Source organism: Pelobates fuscus, chromosome 9, assembly GCF_036172605.1.
Source record: "Pelobates fuscus isolate aPelFus1 chromosome 9, aPelFus1.pri, whole genome shotgun sequence".
NCBI classification, from domain to species: domain Eukaryota; kingdom Metazoa; phylum Chordata; class Amphibia; order Anura; family Pelobatidae; genus Pelobates; species Pelobates fuscus.
Window position 1 is genome coordinate 61,898,251 of NC_086325.1, and position 24,922 is coordinate 61,923,172.

Genomic DNA, 24,922 nt, shown 5'->3' on the forward strand with positions numbered 1-24,922 from the left:
GTTCCATACTTTAACTGAAGCAAGACAGATGCAGATAACTGATATGAAGTATGAGTTGAAGTTAGCTGTAACGGGATTGTTTTTACCGAAGGACTTTTGGAGACAGGTAATAACAGCTTTTAGATGCAACTCTTATCACATTGGTTTTACTTAGCTTCCGGCACATAGAACACTGGATCCCGAGATCTCCTCAGAGGCGTATGAAGAGTGTTTAATCTTTAGTCGTGGATGAGGAGAGGTGAAGGGAACTTTGCAGAGTCTTTCAGTCCGGTCTGGTAGCAGAGGCTTTCACAACGAAGTTGTAGCCGGGTTGTGAGTAAGGAACGTAGTTCAATAATCCAGCCCTGATCAGCTGGTGCAGTCAGATTAAATAGGCAGACCGTGTCATAAAGGGGTGTGGCTAGGCTCCGTGGAACCAGGAAGTAAGAGGATAATATAATTAAGGCATGACAGTATGTATGTCTGTGTGTGTATGTCAGTATGTATGTGTGTATGTATGTATATATCTATCTATCTATCAGTATGTATGTCAGTATGCATGTATGTCTGTGTGTGTGTATGTCAATATGTCTGTATGTATCTGTGTATGTATATATCTATCTGTGTGTGTGTGTGTGTGTGTATGTCTGTATGTATGTATATCAGTATGTATGTGTATGTATGCCATTATGTATGTATTTATGTCAGTATGTATTTATGTGTATGTATGTATGTCTGTATGTCAGTTTGTATGTATGTCTGTTTGTAAGTATGTATGTATGTCTGTATGTATGTGTGTGTCAGTATGTGGGTATGTACGTCAGTGTGTATGTCTGTATGTCTTGTGACAAAAGTACTCCTTTCCCTTGGTACCTTGTCCTGGGATTGGGGTGTTACACACAGTCTTTTCAGGCTTTAGAGACACTTCACACGCTGGATGAGGTAAATTAACTTGCTCTTTTATTGAGGTTCCAAAATAAATGCACAGTAAGGTATAAAGGTAACAAAAATATATAAAACAAAAGCCTTGCTCTTCTGAGCACTAACTAAACAAAATAATCAGCTAACTGGGTTGGATGGCTTGTCCATTTCCCAACATAAACATAAGCATAAACAACCTTACTGTTTCAGGGTTTTCAGCTCTCTGTTTCCACTCACAGAAACCAAACACAATCTCCCTCCTTCCTTGGCAGGGGAGTACTTAATAGCACTGGTAATTGACAATCCTTTTCAGGTGAGTTAAATTAGGATTCAAACTCTGGAACTGGACTTCTCACCTGTAGGTTCCAAGCAACTTCTAAAATGTGGAGTGGAGCACTGGCCCACCCTACTCTCCAAGTACTCCACCCCAGGGCCCAAATATACACATATTGTGCAACATTCATTATAACATTACACATTTCCCTGGGGCTAATTACACAAAGTAGGAACCTTGCAAAATCTGGGGAGGTATATAGATTCCCTCCAGCACAATTCCTTGCTTTCGGTCACAGTCTGTATGTCAGTATGTGTGTGTGTATCTGTGTATGTGTCTATATGTGTGTATGTCTGTTTCAGTATTTGTGTCAGTTAGTATGTGTGTATCTTTCTGTGTGTGTGTCTGTGTTCTTTTGTGTCTGTGTGTGTGTATTCCTGTGGGCGGGAATTGGAGGCGGGGCTTGGAGGCGGGCACCCGGGGGGAACTGTGTTAGGGACCCCACAATTTCTCATGGTGGCCCTGCCCTATAACAAAAATTACATTGTGTGGGAGATAGGATCTCACTTTAGACAAGATGTGGAAAACTGCCTCTGTCAAATGTTTACGAAATGTGGCTTTTTTATTTCTATTATAACACAAATTACTGTAAGAATCCCTGAATTCTAACCATATTATTATTTAATTAGAATCACAAGAATCCTGAGCAAGCTATCCAACCGTTATACAAATTAAGTCCTAAATTTTTCTAGCTTATACACCAGTCCCTAGCAAATATATTAGCATCATCATTTTGAAGCTAATTTTGTGATTACAATGTTTCTAATTCCTCTCTCTAAATTATTTTTCTCTGCAGCTCACCATTGTGTATGTAAGGAAGGATTACACAAACTTTTTCCTGACAAGCTAATATTATGCACAATCCACCTGGCTTCCAGCCATCACACAGCAAAACGCATTACATTCGCGTTTTTGGCCTTTGTCTCATAGAGCAATTTTGTCTTCGTCTAAACATCTAACCTTTCAACAGCTACAGTGAATTGTCTGATAGTGATTCTTCTGTTACTTAAGCTTCAATGCGTGCATTCAAATTTACATTATTTTAATTGTGTTTTGTATACGTAACGCTTATTTTCGCTGTGGCAAAGTTAATCTATCTATTTATCTATCTATTTATATCTCTATCTATCTATCCATCTGTCTATCTATCTATCTATCTATCTATCTATCTATCTATCTATCTATTTACCTGTCTATCTATCTATCCACCTGTCTATCTATCTATCTATTTACCTGTCTATCTATCTATCTATCTATCTATCGATCTGTCTGTCTATCATCTATCATCTATCTATCTGTCTATAATCTATCTATCTATCTATCTATCTATCTATCTATCTATCATCTATCTATCTGTCTATCATCTATCTATCTATCTGTCTATCTATCTATCTATCTGTCTATAATCTATCATCTATCTATATGTCTATCTATCTATCTATCTATCTATCTATCTATCTATCTATCTATCTGTCTATAATCTATCTATCATCTATCTGTCTATAATCTATCTATCTATCATCTATCTGTCTATAATATATCTATCTATCTATCTGTCTATAATCTATCTATCTATCTATCTATCCATCGGTCTATAATCTATCTATCTATCTGTCTATAATCTATCTATCTATCTATCTATCTATCTATCTATCTATCTATCTATCTATATATATATATATATATATATATATATATATTATCTGTCTATCATCTATCTATCTATATATCTGTCTGTCTGTCTATCTATATATCTGTCTATCTATCTGTCTATCTATCTGTCTATAATCTATCTGTCTATAATCTATCTATCTATATAGCTATCTACCTGTCTGTCTATCTATGTATCTATCTATCTATCTATTTATCTATGTATCTGTCTATCTGTATATATATATATATATATATATCTGTCTGTCTGTCTGTCTGTCTATGTATCTATTGATCTGTTTATTTTAGCTATACATATAAAAAGGAAGAGTAAAAACATGTCAACATAAAGAAAGATCACATTACATGGCTAAACATAGATGTGACCACAAAGAGAATATAATTTTGGTTGTTTATAAAGCCCCTTATTAATATTAATTGTCAATGTTATTCACTAAACTCTCAATTGTAGCAATTTAAAATTCTAATAAAATTCAGGCAAGATGGAGAAATGGAGTTAGAATTTTTTTTTTCCAAATAAACACTTTAGCCAGAATTTTGCTATTCAGATTCCAGTTTGCTACATTTCAGGGTTTAGTGAATAACTTGGTGTGTTTCGAGGTAATCAGTTATACAAGGAACATATAAATTCACGTGGGTTGTGATAGATAACTAGCTAGCAAGCTTTTGGTTACTATTAGAGATATTCAGTAAACCTAGAGAATTGATAAAGGAATTTTACTTATTTTTTAACCAAAATTGGCAGTCTCTCTCTCTCTCTCTTTCTCTCTCTCTCTCTCTCTCTCTCTCTCTCTCTCTCTCTCCTCCCCCCCCCCCCCCCCCCCCCGGTACTTAAAATGTTTAGTTTAATATTTAAGTGTTATAATTTCATTTTAAGGGATTCACTATGCATATTTGCTATTCATGTCAATTGAGTTAGTAGACATTTACAGGGACACTACAGCCACTAGAACAACTACAGCTTAATGTTTTCATTTTCATGTAAACACTGCCTTTTCAGAGAACAGTGGTATGGTGTGGTATTGTGTAAATAGGTCGATTTCACTCGTGTTTGTGGTGTAATATGTGTGGCTAGGGTCTGTAGAGAGTGTGTGTATAGGGGGCATAGTGTGTATAGGGGATGTAATGAGTGTGTCTTTAGATAATTTTGTATGTGTTTGCCTACAATGAATGTAGTGTGTGCATAGGCGATCCAGAGTTTGTATGTTTGTATGTCAGGAATGTAGTGTGTGTAGGGTGTGCAGTGTGTATGTAGGGGATCTAGTGTGTAAAGGACCCAGACTGTGTATAGGAGATTGTGTGTGTGTGTGTGTGTGTGTAGAGGATTCAGAGTGTATAGCGTAAGGGATCTAGTGTGTATCTGGAGCATAATGTGTGGAGTGGCGCAGTATGAGGGGTGCTGTTGTGTATATATATATATATATATATATATATATATATATATATAAATATGTTTGGATGTATTGTAGTGTGAGTGTGCTGTGTGTGTGAATATGTTTTATTTAAATTTAAATATGTATTTTTTAAATGAAAAAAACACATGTTATATCCCCCCCTCCCTTCTTACATTTAGTCTGGGGGGGGGGGTGGGGGGGGAGCTGCCATGGAGGGGGGACCGTGCTGCCATCCCTGGTGGTCTTAGTGGTGAGTGCGGGCTAGAGTTCACTCTCGCAACATCTGAGCATTGCCGTGGTAACCGTGGCAACGCTCCGACCTCGCAAGAGGAACCCAGCAAAACTGCTGGCTAGAGCTCCCCAGGTTCTCTCCTACCTCCCTCCACAGCCGGCAGCCACATACCTGTGGGTCAGTGAGGGAGATCTTAGATCTCCCCACTGGCCCATGGAGGCACACAGCAGGGCTGGCACTCGTATAGTGCCGGCTCTGCATGGGCCGACAGGGGAGATCCTGTGATCTCTTCTGCCGGCCTCGGCCAATGGCATCGCGGCCTACCAGGCATTTGCCGGTATGCCCAATGGCCAGTCCGGGCCTGGTGCCAGAAGTCCCTAGTTACCATTCACTAGTGATCTGTCAAATCTTTTAGGAATTGTTTGTACTTATTTAACGCCATGGTCCTTTTGGTCTGAGTAATACTGATAAAGCAGTATTTTATACAACTTATATCAGCTATTGGCTGACATTCTCAGTCAATCAATGTTTATACACATTGCATTCAGAATGAAAAATCTGAAATTGCAGTCAATAATTTACATATATTTCTACATATGCTGTTATTTTTACTGATACGATAGATTATTTCAGTGTTGGCTTTAAATCCTTATATAGCAATCTTCTTGCTTATGTAGTTAAGCTGTGAGTGCAAGTAAAATAGCACATCCCATTAACCTTTATCATAATTTACATACGGAGATGACATGATAGCAGTTTCCTTCATGACCTTCACTGCCCTTTAAAGCTGGCAAAGTGTATTTGAGATGTCCAAAGAATATAAAGAATTCTGAAAATAACTGTTGTTATGATTTTAATTGAAAGATTTTCAAAAATTTCTAACTACAGTTTAAAAAAAAGAAATACAATGTGAATTGAAATATTTCTGAACTGTATTTGAAGAGGGTTGCTTAAAGACTAATTAGTGTGATAACTGATTATTATGGTTATTAAATTATTAAGTGATGCTTAATAAGTAGCAAACGCTGAAGAATTGAGATGTTCCTTAACCCATACAGAGCTAACCTGAATGATTTAGCAAACCTTTATCCTAGTTTCACAAGCTATGAACCGGGCATAGAGATATAAGGTGGAAACGTTAATATGAATTCAAATGGCATTAACTTGTATCCTATAATAAGTTGCAGTTGCAATGCAATGAACTAATGAAAATGTATCTTAACAGGGGTTGGCCTTAGGCCTTCAGACACGTTGGGAAAAACCTACGAGTTAGCCCCCAAGTGTTCACTCTCCCATCATTTTTCATTGCCATCATTTTTTGAAGCTAGATTGATTAATCCTCCTACTCCTCCAGCTATTTCTCCTTAATTCACCCTAGTAAGTTTTCCCTAGCCCACCACCTCCGCAAGGTTTTTCAGTCGGCCAGCATCCACCCAGTTGCTCTACCAGCTATCGCTCCCTAATCCATTCCAATTATATCTATCATAGTTGTAGCATGGCTGAGCGGAGAGTGCCCAGGGCTGTTCCATCCTTCTAAGCTTTAGTATTCAGAGGGGCTGGTGGCAGTGCTGTCAGTAAGACGTTCCCTACTATTTAAAATGCAAGTTGTGTTTTTTTTATACATTTGGAATACATTGTGATTTCTACATCTACATGCAATAGCAAATAGCATCACTATTTTGTATGTTACTTGAACTCAGACTTTGTTAAATTATTTTTATCTCTAATTTATTTGAATATAGTCGCCAGCACACTACTCTTGGCTGGGTCTTCAATTTTACACTCTAAACAGTGGTTCCTATAGAGAAACACTTTCAATCTTTTGTAAATTAAACATAATTTACAATAAAGTGTAAACATTAGATGACTCTTTACATGAAGTATTTAGGAAGGCTGTGTACATCACATGCAGGGAGGTATGTCTATGGCTGCATAAACAAGGTTATTAACTCCTAAATGGCAGAGAACTGAGCCGTGAGACTGCAGGGGCATGTTTTATACACCAAAACTGCTTCATTAAGCTAAAGTTGTTTTGGTGACTATAATGTCCCTTTAAATTTGCAAGACATTTCCCATGGCTAAATATTATTATACGTAGCATTGGAAATATTACACGGAGACATGCTATTGTAAAATAATGTCTTGCGTGCTACATTTAAAGTTTTGTTTTTAACCTATTTAGGCTGACTGCGAGTGATATAGTAAAGGGGACTGCAAAAAATGTTTTATTTCATACTGGTGATGATACATTCAGTCTCCCGGGATATATAAGGAAATATGATCTGCACATGCTGTGTTACAGAACTCTTGTTGTATTTGATATGTATCAATGCTAGGTGACTATAATATATTGCATTAGGAACAAGCTATTTTGTTGTAGTCATCCATTATATACACAAACATTTTTAAAATAATAAACAATGGTATATATAATCAGGTTTGAAGTTCTTGCTTTTTCTGCAAATCCCAGGGATTTCAATTTCTAAATTGTATTTTGCCCAGACCAAACAGTGACTCAGCCTATGACGATGCTCATGTAACTTTCTATAGCTGTATTGAAATTAATAAAACTTAATACCAATCACTGGCAGATCCAGGGGGGGGGGGGCAATGGGGCAATTGCCCCCCCCGAGATTCTCCCCTGCCGGCTAATGCAGGGCTGGCATTGTCCAAGTGCCAGCCCTACAATGTGCCTGCGGACCGGGGAGGGAGATCAGAGATCGGAGATCAGAGATCAGAGATCTCCCTCCCTGGTCCGCAGGCACCATGTTGGCAGCCGGCAGGTGAGGGAGGGAGGGAGGGAGAGAGGGAGAGAGTTACGGGCTATAGTTTACCTCACCATTACTAGGACCACCAGGAATGGAGAAATGCCCCCCCTCCTCCTCAATAAAGGTAAGAAGGGAAGGGGGACATAAATATATTTATTTAAATAAAAAAAAACATTATTAAAAAGCCTGCCTACCCTCCTTCCCCCCATACAAACTGCCCCCCATACACACACTGCCCCCATACACACACTGCCCCACACATACACTGCCTCACACACACTGCCCCCATACATACACTGCCCCACACACACACACTGCCCCCCATACACACACTGCCCCCATACACACACTGCCACCCATACACACACTGCCACCCATACACACACTGCCCCCCACACACATACAGTGCTCCCCATACACACGTACACTGCTCCTATACAGACACATTGCCCCCCCACACACAGTGTCCCCATACACACACTGCCTCACACACACATACAGTGCCCCCCCACATACACACTGCCCCACACACATATACAGTGCCCCCATACACACACACATACAGTGCCCCACAAACACACATACACTGCAATTCTCACACACACTGCACCGCTTACACACTCACTGCCCCCACACACACTGCCCCTAACACACACATTGCAACCCTGACATTCACTGCCGCCCTCATGCACTCACACACACACTTCACCGCTCACACACACACACTGCACCTTTCACACACACTTCACCCCTCACACATACCACTGTTCCTATGCCCTATATCCCAGCAGACCCCAGGTAAGTTGTCAAACTGTTCTTAAACGGTTTGACTACTTACTCTGCGATGGGATCCTGGCAATACAGGCACCATAACTACTACACTGAGCTGTAGTGGTTATTGTGCCTGGATTATTTCTTTAAATAATCTACAAGTGCCCCTCCCGAGATCAGGCTCTGGATCCGCCACTGATACCAATGCATAAAATGACAGACATGTACTATTTGTTCTTGAGGTGCTTTTATCTTGTCCAGAATGATGAAGCACATGGTTTATAACATATATTGGGAATTACAATGTAAGGCACTTCACGTATCAGCATCTAAAAATGAAACCAATGTTTTTATCAGTTTTTCCTCAAACTATATATGCTCCCTTCACATACACACTTAAAACATACAAAAACAATTTAAATATTGGAGTGCTACAAATCTTTTACATTCTTATAAATCTAACAGAGCCAAAAATACAGGAAATATGCAAGAACACTCTAGTAAAGTGCAAAAATAATCTCAAACATCAATAGCGTAAACAATTCCAATATTTAAAAGCATATTAAAGTGCATAAACCTTATATAGTGCAAAGGTACTTATCAAATTAAATATCCCAACAGAAACAGTATTACATGAATCAACACAGAATGTTCAATGCCATGTATGTGCCAAAAACACAAACAATGTTCCTTAACAAATACAAGTGCAAATCATTCTATAACGTCCCGAATTTCTCAATATCCTATATGTGCAAAAACAGGCAACGTGCAACAACTGCAATAGTATGTGCAAAAACGCTTTGAAGTGTGATATTCACAATAAATAAATATAATAACCCCCTGCACACTTTTCTTAATCAGGAGATAATTCATTTACACTATCTAGTGACTGTCCCCTATTCCTCAATCATCTTTTTTTTGTGTTTCAGGTGTAGTTTGTGTAAATTTGGATCAAATGTGTGATCGAACTCCCAAATTCTGAGCCAAATTGCAGTTCGTACAAATACGGATCTCCAAGTCTAATGAGCATAAATTGTCATGTGCCTAATTAATGTAACTAGTAATGTGGATGGTCTGTTTCAGCTGCCTAAATACAATGAACGAATAAACCCAAAATATATTATGAGTAATACTGTTTCATGTTGCCATAGCAACTATTGCGGGTTCCAGATTTATTTGAAATATTGTTACATTGTACTAAAAGCCTTAAGAAAACATATAAAACTTCACTTGAGTCATAAAGTAAAACCTTTAACAGCAAATTTTGTAAATGTTGATTTTAAAATAATTGCACGAGTCACATTTTCTTTTGTGAAAAAACATTTACAGAACAGCAACGACTAAATGCTTTATCCTACTGCAACACCTAAAATAACTATCAAATGTTATCAACATTTTACCAAGTGTTATTGGTTAAAACAAAATATTTAAATTTTCCTTGGGAAAAACGGGCAAATTTAAGCCATATTTTGGATTTTACTTCATGTAAAGTGAACTCATGCAAAATGTGATACATTTCTGCTTGAATTAAATGAAACATTTCTTACAGGAACCACTAAATATTTCAAAGCATATATGTAATTAATGTACACACACAGTTGGCTAAAATCTAAGATGGAAAAAACGACTGAAAAATGAGTCCTAAAAAAGCAAGCAAATTTTATTAGCAAAAATAATAGCATCTGATTTTGCTCCGTGTTAATTCTAAAATTATTAACAATTTAACAGTTATTGGTTAGTAATTATGTATAAACTGTACATGGAAAAATAGCAAGTTAGTGCTTATGTTTGTCCATTTTTATGTTGAACTTCATGTAAGCTGGAACAGATATAATAGTAGTTATGTGATCACTTACAGCTGCGATAGATTATTTTAGCCCTAAATGGAAAATAAGTTATCATATAATATTATTAGTAATTAACCCCTTCTTGACATTAGAGTTTTTTTTTTATAAAAAATACTTCATCTTAGACTAAGTTTAGTCGGAGGGTGAGGTTGTAAGGTCAATCATTAGACAAGAGGAAATTTCATTAGTGCTACAAGAAGAAGTCAGACTTAATTGTAAGAAGGATTCTCAAAAAAAGACAAATAACGAGATCCTTCTAGTTTCATAATTAAAGAGATAAACCTAATTAAATTCTATTTCTGTGGATGTGGAATTCTGATGTTCTGATTGGGGGATAGGTAGACTATAAACTTTAATAATTCCAATAATCAACTGTATCTGGTAAATGTAAAGAGGACTGCCATCCAAATGATGGCAATGTATCCTTTTTAATATGGTATCTTCATCTCTAAATAAACATTAGCACATATACTATAAACTACCCTGGTCGCTATAGCGATGCCTTTTCAAGGACTCACCATGAAATGCTGATGTAATTGCTAAACCAAAGGTCACAACAGATTGACCTCATACCAGTGTTGCTGAAATAAACTTAGCTTACCCTTGGGCATAAGCTACACGAAATTATGCATTTTGTCTTTTCTATTTACATTATTTTTTTACAGTTGGCTATTATTATCTAGCTGAGAAATATGCTGGTGTTTAATTGCATTGTGTTGAAGATAATAATATAATGTTTCAATATAAAATTATTTATCATACATTTATATAACTGCAATTCACTTTTTGAACAGACATAAAGCTATATATTGCATTTGTTGTGTTTTATTGAATTGAACGTATTGATTTTAGAGATGCCTCCAACCCTAAAGCAATGCTTAGTTTCTCTAAAACAGAAAAGGAAACGATAAAAAATTAAATAAAAATTGAGCGTGTCTGGTTTGGCTTCAGAAATGTACTCAGTGAAACTATACGTCGGAGCATATACAGAACACTCCAGCTGTTGATGAACTAGATCTAGCATGATTCTGGATGAGGTCAATAGAAGACAGGGCATGCCAAGCTAAAATGCCTGGCACTATAGGAAAGGCACATTGGTTATGAATATACTGACCAGCAGTAGCCCCAAAAGAAGATAGGCAGTGCAGTCATCATGCAACATAGTGGACTTTGCACAGGAAAACATAAGAATGAGAGCAGAAATGAAAACAGAAAACAAGAGAAAGGAGATAACAGTGTTGCACAGAGATGGTGGTCACTCCCTCCGCCAAAAGCGGGTGGACGTCCACTCCACCACGTGATATCTCTTAAAATACAAAATTCGTATGTATGGTATAACCATTATTAGCCGAATACATGTATACAAAAACTAATTACATGTGAACCTCCTAGGTTTTTGTATATATGTATTTGGCTAATAAAGGTTATGCCATACATACAAATTTTGTATTTTAAGAGATATCACGTGGTGGAGTGGACGTCCACCCGCTTTTGGCGGAGGGAGTGGCCACCCCACTTTACCAGAAATGAAAACAGTTGGATATGTGATATAAATCCACAATCTTCTTGTGGTTAAACTGTATGTGGAATGGCATGAAGTCACACATGCATAACTAAACACCCTAGTGAAAAACAAAATCCAAACAACTGTGTGTCAAATGAACAATGTTGCACGGTCACTGATATTATAAAGTCTTCTTTTTATATCTGCTAAGAAATGGCCTCATTATGCTTAATGCAGGGTTCATAACACATTTTATCATTTTAATATCTGCTAGAGATTTCTGGGAATTAAACAATGGAAATTGAAAAAAAAAGAAAAAGAGAAAACAATTTGAGTTTTGGCATTTTTGATAATGAAGTTATTAAAATGCCAAGAGAAACCTTTTATAGCAACACACGCAGTCTGTGTAGCCTGCCTTCTCTCTCATACACGCAACCCACACAAGTCATAACAAGCTATTACCTACATACTTTAACTCTCCTGGTAGCAGTGCATTTTTCTGATGTCTGTTGCTTTGACACATGACATATCTTTCATGGATTGAATGATCGTGCACCATGAATATGGAACTATAGATGAGATGTGGATCTGAAACGCACTTTATACAGAATATATTTTTAAGCTATATGGAATATATCACTATATGTTGTCCTTAATGATGGAATATTGTGTACTATACCTCCCTGGTGAGATTTTCCATGAATGACTCAATTCATTAGAGGAAGTTATTACATGTTACATTCCCCACAGGGATTCTTTCTTTCAAAGAACTTGCAAGTTTAAAAATGTGTTATGCACAAAAGATCTGGCCCACAGGTATCTTCACAATAGGATTCTGCACTTGGATGTATTCAGCCGTGTTTATGCAAAAATATCATAAGTACAGATGCTGTAGGATATGTTGTACTGGTGGTGATTAGGAGGAAATGACTTCATTAGTATGTACATATAGGCATAAAAAATGAAAACATGCTAAAGTTTACGTCATCATACACTATCACGTTTTGTGAAAGATATTCTATCTCCTATATGTATTCTAGACTGTATGCTATATTTATATCAGTATCTTATTTTAATTTAAAGTTTTCTTCTCATCAGTTTGATATATTTTTTGATCTTTACCTGTAGTCTAGCTGTATCATTCTAAATTCCTCAATCTGTATCATATGTTGAAAGTATCGATAGTTCTGTTTCTTGAAGTATCTGTGCTGTTGTTTACTTGATTTTGATGTGTCACTCTGTTGCTGAGATGACTCTGTTGGTGTATAATACGTAGAACCTGGGTTAAAGAGCAACAGCTAAGAGTCCTCTATGAGGTTGCTATTTAACATGTTACAGTGCTTTACAATCACAGAAACAAGATAATTAGACTTGAAGAAGACCCTGCTCAAACAAGCTTACAAACTATGAGAATTTGAGGTAGAAATATAAATATTGTAAGGTGTCTTGTAAAGGACATATACTGGTGTGGTGGTTTGACCAGAATTCAGACCTGGATTTCCCAGTTCTAAGGCAGTTACATTATGCTGCTCTAACCTAATAATTGTACAGTTATAACAAGCTAGAGCTATTAGTTAACTCCTTTTTAAAAATATTAATCTGTATCCAATGTAACACTGTTTTTGCACAGCCTGTTTAATGCATATTAGAAATATCCCACAATTCTCCTCATGCACTGCATTATTAAACCTCATGGGAAAACAATGGGTTCATGGAGCATGTTGCAAAGGTGGTGGATCATACCATCTGAGAATGCAATAGGGGTAAATGTGTGTTTTACTTACTTCTGCTGCACACATCACCCCAGTAAGCAATTCACTTTTAAGATCACCCTGCCATTGAAGAAAATACTTTTTGCTGTTTTGCTGTTTCTGTGTGTCTTGGTCTATTTGGATCTTAATTAACTATATGTTCTCAAGTTGTTTATTAATGGGCTCTGAAAGCACTGCAACTGCATCATATTATTAAAATGTTTATAGCATATTGAATCCCCTGGAACCATCCTTTAATTCAGCATTAAACTTTTTTTAAATGTTTTTGTTAAATCAAGAGTCCCAAGCTACCCATCTCTCTGTTCTGCTTGTGCTAATGAGAAAGTATTAGCCCGAGCAGCAATTGGCAGCTGTAATTGGCTGAGAGTGTCAGCTGACTGCTTTCAGCCTATCACAGTGCCCATTACTGTTATGAATTGGTATGTATTAAATGTAGAGTGTAATCTCTGTCTTTGCCATACCTCCAACAGAGGCTGGGCTGTAAGTGGCCACGGACCTTTATTTAGTGTTAAATAGTCTAAAAATGGTTTAACACAGAATGGAAAGACTGTGCCAGGGGACACAAGGCACTGTCAACAATTCAATGAGATGCAATGGTTCTAGTGCCTAGAGTGTCCCTTTAATAAGAGATATTCTTGTCACTGAACATCCTCTTATCAAGCATGATGTGTGCCTAGTTGTTTTAAGTATTCAAGTGATATCTCAAAATGTATAACTCGTGACATTAGGTGCTGCATAAAGCTTTGGTAAGGCCTATGCCTGAAAGATTTTTGCATGCAACTCTGCCTATATTGTGATGACAAAATAAACAGATATCCGTTTTACCTATAACAGAAATCTCTCCTGCATAGTTACCAGTGCACAGTGATGCAGCGGTAGCAAGATATTTGTTTATGAGAGAATCATACAGAGCTCTTCCCACCTGGTATTTACTTTGAGGAGAGAATATATCATTGTATCTTGCAATTATAATGAAGGAAGTCAAAAGCAATGGGTGTCTGGGGACTTACACAGAGCACCAGACACATTTACTATGTTACCCCTGTAGTTTTTCATCTGCACGGTATCATAATAGGTATTCTGTGCGCTCAACACCTGCAAACTAAAACATCACATTCAGTAACAGATCATATGACCCCAAACAGTATTTAAATCCAAATACAGCCTATATATCGTGGCAAGGCTGTATTTCTATTTTGGAATAATTGACTCAGAGAGGTGGCTTATTTAAAAACAAATGAGAGAAAAGGAGAAATATAAAATGATGTACCTGTACAGCAACACATTTTTTTTTGTATCAGGGGTTAATATTCCATATAGTCAGATCACATTATTACATGAAGTCTTTATTCACTAAATAAGGAAATTTTTAATATTGATCAAGGAACTGCAAAAACATTCCATTTATTTTCCTATTTGCCTTTTTTGACCTAAAATTAGCAAATTGCTTGTTATTTCTCCATAGCTCCCAGTTTAGTGTATTAACCCAACAAACACAATAAGTAAAAAATGAAACTGTGTTGCGAGCCAGGACACAGCCTTACATGCTGACATTCTCCAACAGCTGCCTGAAGCGGCCCTGATAGTTAAAAAAGCTCACTCTGTAGCTTGTCAGTTGACCGGTGTGTGTATCTTTATAAGGATCTCATAACTCTGTCCCTGTCTCCACACAATGTTTACTGCGTTCTAAACAGATATGAAGACAGAACATACCGTAGGTGAGTTTCCCATTTTCTAAAAAAGTCAAGTCAATGATATCAGTTTGTATACACCCCCCCCCAAAAAAAAAAAAAAAACATTCAAAGTTTCCATTGATCCCCCTAGTAAATCTGGTTTATTTTTAGAAGTACATATATATGCATTCTATATATGTAAATGTAAGTATGTATGTATATATTTCTCTATCGATCGATCAATCGATCGATCAATCTATCTATCTATCTATGTTTGTGTGAATGTGTGTTTATTTCTCCCTCTTAAATATACATATATACCTATTTTTGATCTACATATATATTTGTGCAAGGGCATGGACTGTTTGAAAAAGCAGAATTCACCCAGACACGGTTTATAAATATTTTAGCATGTTAGGAACATTGCTGTAAAAATTCCAAGCATTGCTGACAATTTGCATATTGGAATAATAGCAACTATTCTACATTACTGTGCTTGTTCCTGTAACAAATGTTGTTGTTGGTCTGTAATGTTCCAGTGCTAATTTTCAGTTGGATTGAACGTTTTCTGCCTTTGTAGAAAATTGGGACAATATCACAGGCAAGTATATAATATGTATATTATTATATTACAAAATATAGACAACATCACAGTCAAGAGCAAAGTTGAATAGCAAGGGCATAGCAATGAATATCAAATGATTGGTTATGGGTGTGTGTAAATGTATTATATTATATATATTATCTATCTATCTGTCTGTCTGTCTGTCTGTCTGTCTATCTACCTACCTATCTATCTACCTACCTACCTACCTACCTACCTATCTATCTATATATCTATCTATCTATCTATCTATCTATCTATCTATCTATCTATCTATCTATCTACCTACCTAACTACCTATCTATCTATCTATCTATCTATCTACCTATCTATCTATCTACAACATAAAATACCTTGCATTACTGTATATTTGAACTCATTACATAAGACTTGCAGCAACATAAAATACCTTTAATTGTTTGTTATATCTGTTTTGTACTATATTTCGTTAAAGTTCTTTGAGACCAGATGGACATGGAAAACATAATAAAAGGGCTTGGGTGTTAATAATTAAACCTTTTTACCCACTTTGTAATGTCCAATTTCCTAACGTTGCATCGTTTTTTCATATTCTTCCATAAAACCAATATATGATACATCACTAATGCCGTGGGATATTTTATTAATCCCATCAGTGGATAGGATCTGCACTAGGCGGAAAAATTGGCTGAATCTCTCCAGTGCGCTGTGCTGATCTGTGAAATCCTTCACGTTCTAGATTATGCCATTCACATACAATGTAAACAAGCTGTTTTAAAATAGACAACACTTGGCTTAAAACCATACTTGTTTTTGATCCAAGCATATATTCAGCAGTAGTTGAAATTCTTAAAAATAGAACATTTTTATAGAGGCAGCCTGAGGCAGTGTAGTCACTGCTCGTTTAAAACTCTTATCACCGTCAGCATTTTTCATTATTATTTTATTTATTGTATACATTGAGCTTGTGAAAGTGCCCTCTTAACAAAAGCAAAACACCAAGAAAATACATTCAGTAAAAAAGATGAGATAATATTTACGCACATTTTGTATTTTAATATGAAAGTACATATTAAATATAAAACATGCCAAGTAACTACTCAGTGGCTGGTGAGCATTAGCGTATTGTGCCACAAATAGCTTGTAGCCCACTACTGATGCATTTATGTAAAACATTACTAAGAATTTCAAGATTCTTTGCAGTAAGTTCAAACAGTGTTGTATTGACGTCATTGTGCTTCATTGTTTCCCTTTCAACCAAATGTCATTTTTGACACATCTAAATTTTGGTATTAAACTTAACAAGGTCGTGGATGATGACACTAAGCTTAGCTGGAGAATTTGTTCAATTTGAGCCCAAGTATATTTTTGGGCTCCTCGCACACAAAAAAACAGAAAAAAAAAAAATAAACCAAAAAAAACAAGATAATCAAAAACAGCATAAACATTGTCAAAAAACCCTTCCCAGACTATACACCATGTAATTATACACCATAAATCACCATTCGGTTGCCAATTAGCAATATAGTATCATATATCCATTATCGTAAAAATACTAATGTAAAAGCATATGCCATATAGGCAGTGGAGTGATGGTAAAGGGGCAGTTGACCGTAGGGTCTCTAGAATACACTTTTAGTAGTGACCCAGTTTCAGAACACTAGTTTTCTAGGATAGGTGTATTGAGACACTTGTTGACAGAGTACTGCAGGACTGAAGCAGTAGGCAGGAATTGCACATGAGTTTTGGTTACTGCTTGGACTAGTGGGGCATGATCTCAATCCATTCTAAGACTGCTCACTGAGATAATTCCCAGATCTTTGTTCCATCCATTTGTACTTGCCCCATACGCCAAAGGTTGTCAGTTTTTCACTGTTTTTATATACATTTTTTAAAATGAATACATTAAACTAATGATTATGATTCTTCGCACAGGAAAATAAAAAAAGCATGCATTCTGTGACAATTAATTTTTAATTTTTTTATTTTGATTTGATAAATATTCAGATTTTACATGCCCAAGATATGCAATTGACTTTTTTTGAGTCATCATCTAGACCAGTGTTTCACAAACTTTTTAGGTTTAAGGCGCCCTTAATATTTCAGTATTTTTCCAAGGCACCCCAAGTCAAAAATTCTAGGTTGTATATCTGTACATCGCTGCCGCATTTGCTGGTGCTATAGTGTTTGTGTTTGAAGGGATGCTTGTATACATTCATTGTGTTTTAATACAGGGGTGTGTAAGTATTTGTGTTTTAGTGAAGGGGTGTGTTTGTATATTTTTTTTAGTTTGAATGCAGGGGTGTGTTTGTATGTAATATTTGTGTTAGATTGCAGGAGTGTGCTTGTATGTTGTGCTGATGTTTGACTGCTTGGATGTATGCACATACATACATACAGATGCATATAAATACACCAACACATACACACAAATTCATATAGACACAGACACATACACACATATAGATACATACCAACACATACACACATGCTCCCTGACACACACAAACATTGATACATGCCCACACCATGACACAGGTACACACTGACATAAAAACACAGACACTGACACACAGATGCACATACACAGATGTGTGTGCGCACACAGACACAGAAGCACACTGACATATATACAGACACAGATGCACACCCTGACACACACACACCATACCCAAACACATACTCATACACATATACACACTCATACCTCACACTCATACACATTCAAACACTCACACTCATATACATACAAACACTCATACTCACACACACACACATACACCTCACACACACACTCACACACACTCATACACACACTTAAACTCATACACACACCCATACACATACGCACACTCACACACATACACACACTCATACTCATACACTCAAATACACACACACACACACACACTCATACTCATACACTCAAACACACACACACACAAACACACAACCACACACACACACACTCAAACCCATACACACACCCATACACATACACACACTCACACATACTCATACTCATACTCACACACATACACACACTCATACACATACACTCAAACACACACAGAAACGCACACTCACACACACACACACACACACACAAGTGATTTTTTTTTATATCTCCAGCCACCCTCCTATTAGCTTACCTTATGTGCCAGGAGGGTGGCTTGGAGTCCTGCTGCAGTGGGACTGAGCAGTCTGGAGCTCTTCATGCTCCTCTCCCCTCATGCTGCGGCTGCCTCCTACCGTGCTGTCTTAATGGACTTAATGGGCCCGTTCGCGGTCTTAATGGACCGTGGCACTCGACCGGTCCTGCTGTTGAGCAGTAATGTTTCCCCGGTGCTATAATCATGGGTGCCCAGGGCACCGTGGCACACAGTTTGGGAACCACTGATCTAGACAAAAGGCAGACTCACCATACATGCAACGTATGCAGCCTGACACCTTTCATGCAATTAATTTATGAGCAGTACCTAATGATTTCATTTTTCTTTTAAAAGCTATTCAAAATGATGGATATAAGTATAAATTGCTTTTCAGCACCAGACTAAATCTTTTAAAATGACCCTGTTGCATTCTTGTATTCTGCATGCTGTGATATGATAAAATAAGTAATATGTATATTATTTAAAGTCTGCAGAAAAATAACATCATTTCAATTGTTTTAACTTTGAGATGACTCCAGTCTTCACTTATTTTTTTTTTTTTTACCAAGCTTGACACACAGTAGCATGTCCTGTCCTGTAGATGTTTATATGCCTTGATAGAGGGGGAAGCTATAGTGCCAGGAAAACAAGTTTTTTTTTTTGGCACTATAATTCCCATTAAACAGATCCCCAGGACGTACTTGGAAACTGTCACGACTACTAGTGTGGTCCAGCACGCAGAAACTATGTAAACATATACATAAACAAGGAAAGGAAAAAATAAAAGGACAGAGCGTAAACCGGACCTTAGAATGGCCGGACTAATATGCTAGAGACAGAGAATGGTCAAAGGGAAAGCCGAGGTCAAGGAAGCCAGAAAATACACAATACCGTAAACACAAGCCAAGTCAGGGAAACCAGAATTCAGAATAACCAGGGAAAAGCCAAGATCAGGATACCAGGAAATCAGATACACGAATATAGAGCACTCTCAGGAAACCAGGAAACGGAAACCACGACAAGGCAAGGTACTGGGGTGAGTTAGGGATTTAAATATCCCTCTCTATGCTCTGATTGGTCAGAGGGCGACCTCTGACCCCAAAACGTGCGTGTGCGTTGACGTTGTGACGTCACGCACACGTTAGTATAATTTTCGGGGGCGGAGCTAGAGATGGACGCGACCACGCGGTCGGCGCCATCTTGGATTTGGGCGCGATGCCCGGAAGACCTGGGGGAGCGGTTGCCGGCTCGCCGACGAGCAGGTAAGCTCATGTTGTCGGCGAGGCTGTGCCGGTCGGGCACGGCCGTGTGACTCGGCGGGCCGGCGACCGCAACAGAAACGAGAATATCTGAATTTATCTTTGCTAGTTAAACACTTAGATATTATTATTACTTTTGTCCCTCTGGCAGAAACAGGAGAAAAGACAAGTAAGACATTAATGTGAACACAGTTACTTATTCTACTTAAAGGACCACTCTAGTGCCAGGAAAGCATACTCGTTTTCCTGGCACTAGAGTGCCCTGAGGGTGCCCCCACCCTCAGGGACCCCCTCCCGCCCAGCTCTCGAAAGGGGAAAAGGGTTAAAACTTACCTTTTTCCAGCGCTGGGCGGGGAGCTCTCCTCCTCCTCTCCGCCTCCGTTCCTCCCCGTCGGCTGAATGCGCACGCGCGGCAAGAGCTGCGCGCGCATTCAGCCGGTCACATAGGAAAGCATTCATAATGCTTTCCTATGGACGCTTGCGTGCTCTCACTGTGATTTTCACAGTGAGAATCACGCAAGCGCCTCTAGCGGCTGTCAGTGAGACAGCCACTAGAGGAAAAAGGGGAAGGCTTAACTAATTGATAAACATAGAGGTTTCTCTGAAACTGCTATGTTTATAAAAAAATTAGTTAACCCTAGCTGGACCTGGCACCCATACCACTTCATTAAGCTGAAGTGGTCTGGGTGCCTAGAGTGGTCCTTTAAAACTGTTTATTTTTTGTTTCCAGTGATAGGAAAGCAAACAGCGAGATATATGGGTCATTCTGATCACTGGTGTTGAACTGTGTGCCCATAGATAACTGTGGACTCCAGCTCCCATGTTTGTCTGCAATATACGGGCGGAGCAGATCTCCATCTTTGGTGGTTTACATAAATATGTTTATACCATAAAACTGTGCAGGTGGCAGAGCATGGAATCCTTAACATGTATGACATACTGTGATAATACCATGAGTATTAACAGCCATAGAAAACTGATTCTATTCACTGGCTCAATTTTCCCACTGTTCACCCGTTCTGTATAGCATTCTGACATTACTGTCCTCTGTTAGACATAATTAGTGCTTGTATCCAGTGATTTCATGGTTTAACATACCCGAGAATATTTCTCAATTAATGTGTGAATATGGGCGTGTATAATTACTAAAGTGTAAATTCAAAGTGGACTTCAAATTCAAGGCACAAATAGCAAAACTGAAAACATTCTCTAAGCCTCCTATGCTTTCCATTCGGCTACTTTGGACTTACATTTAAAATTCACTTTGAATTCTCACTTCAGCAAATTACCCTAATGTGTTACGTCTAGTCATATTCAGGGCACTTTGCAAATTTGAGTCCAAGGGCAAGTTAAGGCAGTGACCATGGGGACATAACAACCAAAAGTGTCGTTTTTGATGCACAAACTCGACATTTAACGAATAATCTAAATAATTCACTCAGTAAAGTCTTTATCCTGCAACGGGATACTTTTATCTTATTTCCCTGTCTATCATTGCTATCAGATCTGTCCTTTACCAACAGTCCATACAGCATATAAACAATGTTTCCATGTCTCATTTTCATATACAGTGTTTGCCTGGTTAACACAGCTACGTGGTTCTCAATGCTTTGTTCAATACTGTAATTTTCAGACAAATGACAGTTCCCCTTTAACACAGGCTATAACGATTGCCTGTTTATCCTGCTCATTGTATGGGGAGATGCAGAGAGGTCCACTTTAGCAGAGATGTAGCAAAGGTGCTGGGTTTTATGTGCTGGGAGATCCCTGATTTTTTACACTCGAAATCCGTTTGACTCAATTTAGAGCGACAGGCCCTACTTTTCAAGGGTAGGCACTTCAGATGTTGTGAACTACATCTCCCCTGATGCTTTGCCAGAATTATGACTGTGAGAGCATTATTGGAGAAGAAGTTCACAACATCTGGAGTGCCAAAGGTTTCATACCCCTGCGGAATAGTTGATTAACACTACCATAAACTGTATTGGTGCTATGAGTGCCCCTTTAACATATTTCCTTTATCTTTGTTTTGAATTTTTATTTTTAATACAAACATGTGCCTATCTTTATGGTTGTTATATTTCGTAAATAACATAAGATTTTTTTCCAGCAGTAACTGAGCCGTCTGTTGTGTTGACTTTTCGTCTTCATTAAAAACTGGTGCATAGCATTTTTTTGTATTCTGATGCTATTTTGGTAAAATGCGTAGAATTAAAATTCCGTTTTAAAATATGGTTTGCTTCCGATAAACATTTTTAGGAGTTCAGTTTAGATATCTTACTAAGCATAAGGTGCCTAGGGGGATTAAACTAAGTGAGAGACTGCCAAATGCTTGAATGGTTAGGGCCTTTGGAAAATTCTAACTTAAGGAAAAGCATATCTGTAATTTGTAACTGTGAGCATTGCGCATCACTCCTGGCGGGATCTGTATGCATGAAAACAAATGGATTGCAGGCATCTGTTGAAGTATTTTTTATATACACACATTTAAATTACCTTAATAGATATTGAAGTCTTTTTTTCAATCATTTTCTTTTCATCATTTCATTTTAATAGCATTTCAACCACTTGGAGTTGCTGATATTTTATTTTTAGCCATTACGTAACAACATTGATTAAACGTGTTCCTTATTTATAACAGCTGTTTATAATTGAAATGCACTGATGGAAAAAAAAAAAGCAATTTAGAAATAAACCCCCTTCTCCCCCCACAAAAAAATATTAATAATCAGGCATTTTAATATTAAGTCTGGTTGCCACTTAATACTGCTTAAAAGTATTAGATGAACATATGGTAGAAATGGTAATGAGAGAAAATTAAAGTGGCTTGTTGCAGTGGCTATGGTACTACTCATCTGTTATCCCCGGTTATTCTCTCAAAACTGTTTTGGAATGGACAAAAACATGGCTCTTCTCAGCACCTATAGCCAACCCCTCTGTCTTTGCCTCTGCCACATTGTCGAGGCAATAAGGGTAGGCTGAGAATGTTGGGCTAACCTGCACTCTGCCTATTACTTTTATCTTTAATGAATCTTATATTGAATACATGAATTAAAATGTTTACAAATATAAGAAAGGTTACAGCAGTGGTGGGCAAGTGGTACATCCCAATTCACTTGGAAAACAGTAGAAGGAATTCTTGAGGATTTAATTGACAATGGATGTGGAGCTAAACAAGAACTCCACCATTTGACAACTTTTGTCAACCAGCAGGTTATACATACAAGTTCCCACTTCTCCTTATGTTTAACTTGAAAAACATATATTATTAAAAAATATATTAAATTAAAATGATTAAAAAACACACACACACATAAAAAAAAATAGGTTAGCTGGGGGGGGGGTGGGGGGGAGGGAGGGGCAGGATGGACATGACAATATAATAAAACAAATAAAATTTCAGAATTGGAAATAATGTGTATAAGAGTTCTCTTAAAGTGTCTTTTTCGAAAGGATTGTGATAATTTAAAACTGTGTTTTTAATTTAAAGTATTTGGTTCTGTTGCACTGTTCTGTTAATGGTAAAACTGCTGTTGAGAAGTATCAGGATGGTGGGATTATGACCATTTCTACAGTGTTAACATCTCCCCGGCAAAAGTATCAATAAATATCAGACAATGGATTTTAAAGGGACACTCTAAGCACTAAGATCTGCTGTAGCTGCATGCGTGCATGTTTGGCAGTTCAGGAGCCTGATGCACACCGTCAGGTTCATATAACTGTGAACAGGGCTGTGTATAAACTGATGGCCGCTATCGGCTTACGTGTTTATCCTGTTTGATGAGTGGAACTATGGCTAAGGATTACATTACATATCCTATTATCCTCTGACAGATAGGGATTTACAGTGTAGGAAAAATACCATGATTCATAAAGGTAGAAGCCTCTTCTTAGGCAGATAGATCTCTGTCAGGTGCTAGTGTAAGAGAGATTTAAAGGGACACAATAGGCACCCAGACCACTTCATCTGATTGAAGTGGTCTGGATGCATTGTTCCTGTCCCTTTGACCATGCACCTGCAAACACTGTAGTTTTAGAGAAACTGGAATGTTTACATTGCAGGTTTAAGACCACACAGCCATTAGAGGTGCTTTTTACATTTTTATAGAGTTTAACTCCGCTCTTTGCATGAGGACACCCAGCATCTTGAGAAACCCTATAGAATAGCATTGATGCAATGCTTTCCTTTTTGGAAGGCTTAATGTTTATGTGGTGCTCACTGTGCATGCACGTTAGTTTCCCAAATCGCTGTGGAATCAGTGGAGGAGGAGCTGAGGGATATTGGCACTAAAATCAAGTATGTGAAGAATGGGTTTTTAGCCCTTTATTTGCAGCTGTGGCTGATAGGGGCAGAGAGCACTATATTGTTAAGACTTTTCATTTCTAACACTACAGTGTTCCTTTAAAAGTTATTGTATTTTGGTTTATCACTTTAACTTGAGTATTTTGAATGCATTTTCTGTATCCGATCTTCCTGTCTCACGTGTCCCTTTAATTAAGAATCATTGCACTTCGCTTTAAAATATCAGTTTCTTGTACTAATTGCTTTGTTTTTCTAAATTCTGGGAAGTGTCCATAAAATACATATGCAGTTCTCTGTTGCTGCAGAAATGCAGGGTTATGTGTGTAGGCCTAATTATCATGCTTTGTGCATGCTGTATATATTTTTTGCAGGGGATAGTCATTAATTAGTGACATTATCTTTCTGCAGAAGCTTTGTAGGTGGGTGCGGAGTGGCTGTCTAGGGGGAAGGGCTGAAGGAGATTTTCAAAGGTCAGCCATGAAGGCTACGCACTGTAAAATGTGAAGTGCAGAACTAAACTGTTGTCAACGTGATGACAGATAACGCAGCCAAGCAGTTAAAGAGTGAGCCAACATATTTCAAAGTATGCTTGAAATAGACCCAATTAGTAAAAATAAGGAGAATTTTAAGAAATGGTAGAGTTATACTACAACTTAGTTGGCATTAATTTGAATGAACTGAGAGTGCAATAATTGTTCAACTGTGTTACTTTATGTCAACAAAAAATTGTATCCTGAAAATCTTTGCACAATTAATCTT

The 24,922-nt window shown here is 37.6% G+C and overlaps 1 protein-coding gene across 6 annotated transcripts in view; it reads left to right on the plus strand.

Moving 5' to 3' along the window:
• The window catches only part of FGF13 (fibroblast growth factor 13), a 386,748-nt gene that overhangs the window by 162,855 nt on the left and 198,971 nt on the right, over positions 1 to 24,922 (plus strand). The window contains exon 1 of one of the 6 annotated variants that reach the window (XM_063431994.1): positions 14,827 to 14,911. The exons of the other annotated variants lie outside the window; for them this stretch is intronic. Within the exon in view, the coding sequence (XP_063288064.1) occupies positions 14,890 to 14,911 (22 nt within the window). The 5' untranslated portion in view covers positions 14,827 to 14,889. Of the gene's footprint in view, positions 1 to 14,826; positions 14,912 to 24,922 lie in introns of those variants that run through there. 6 annotated transcript variants of the gene reach the window in all.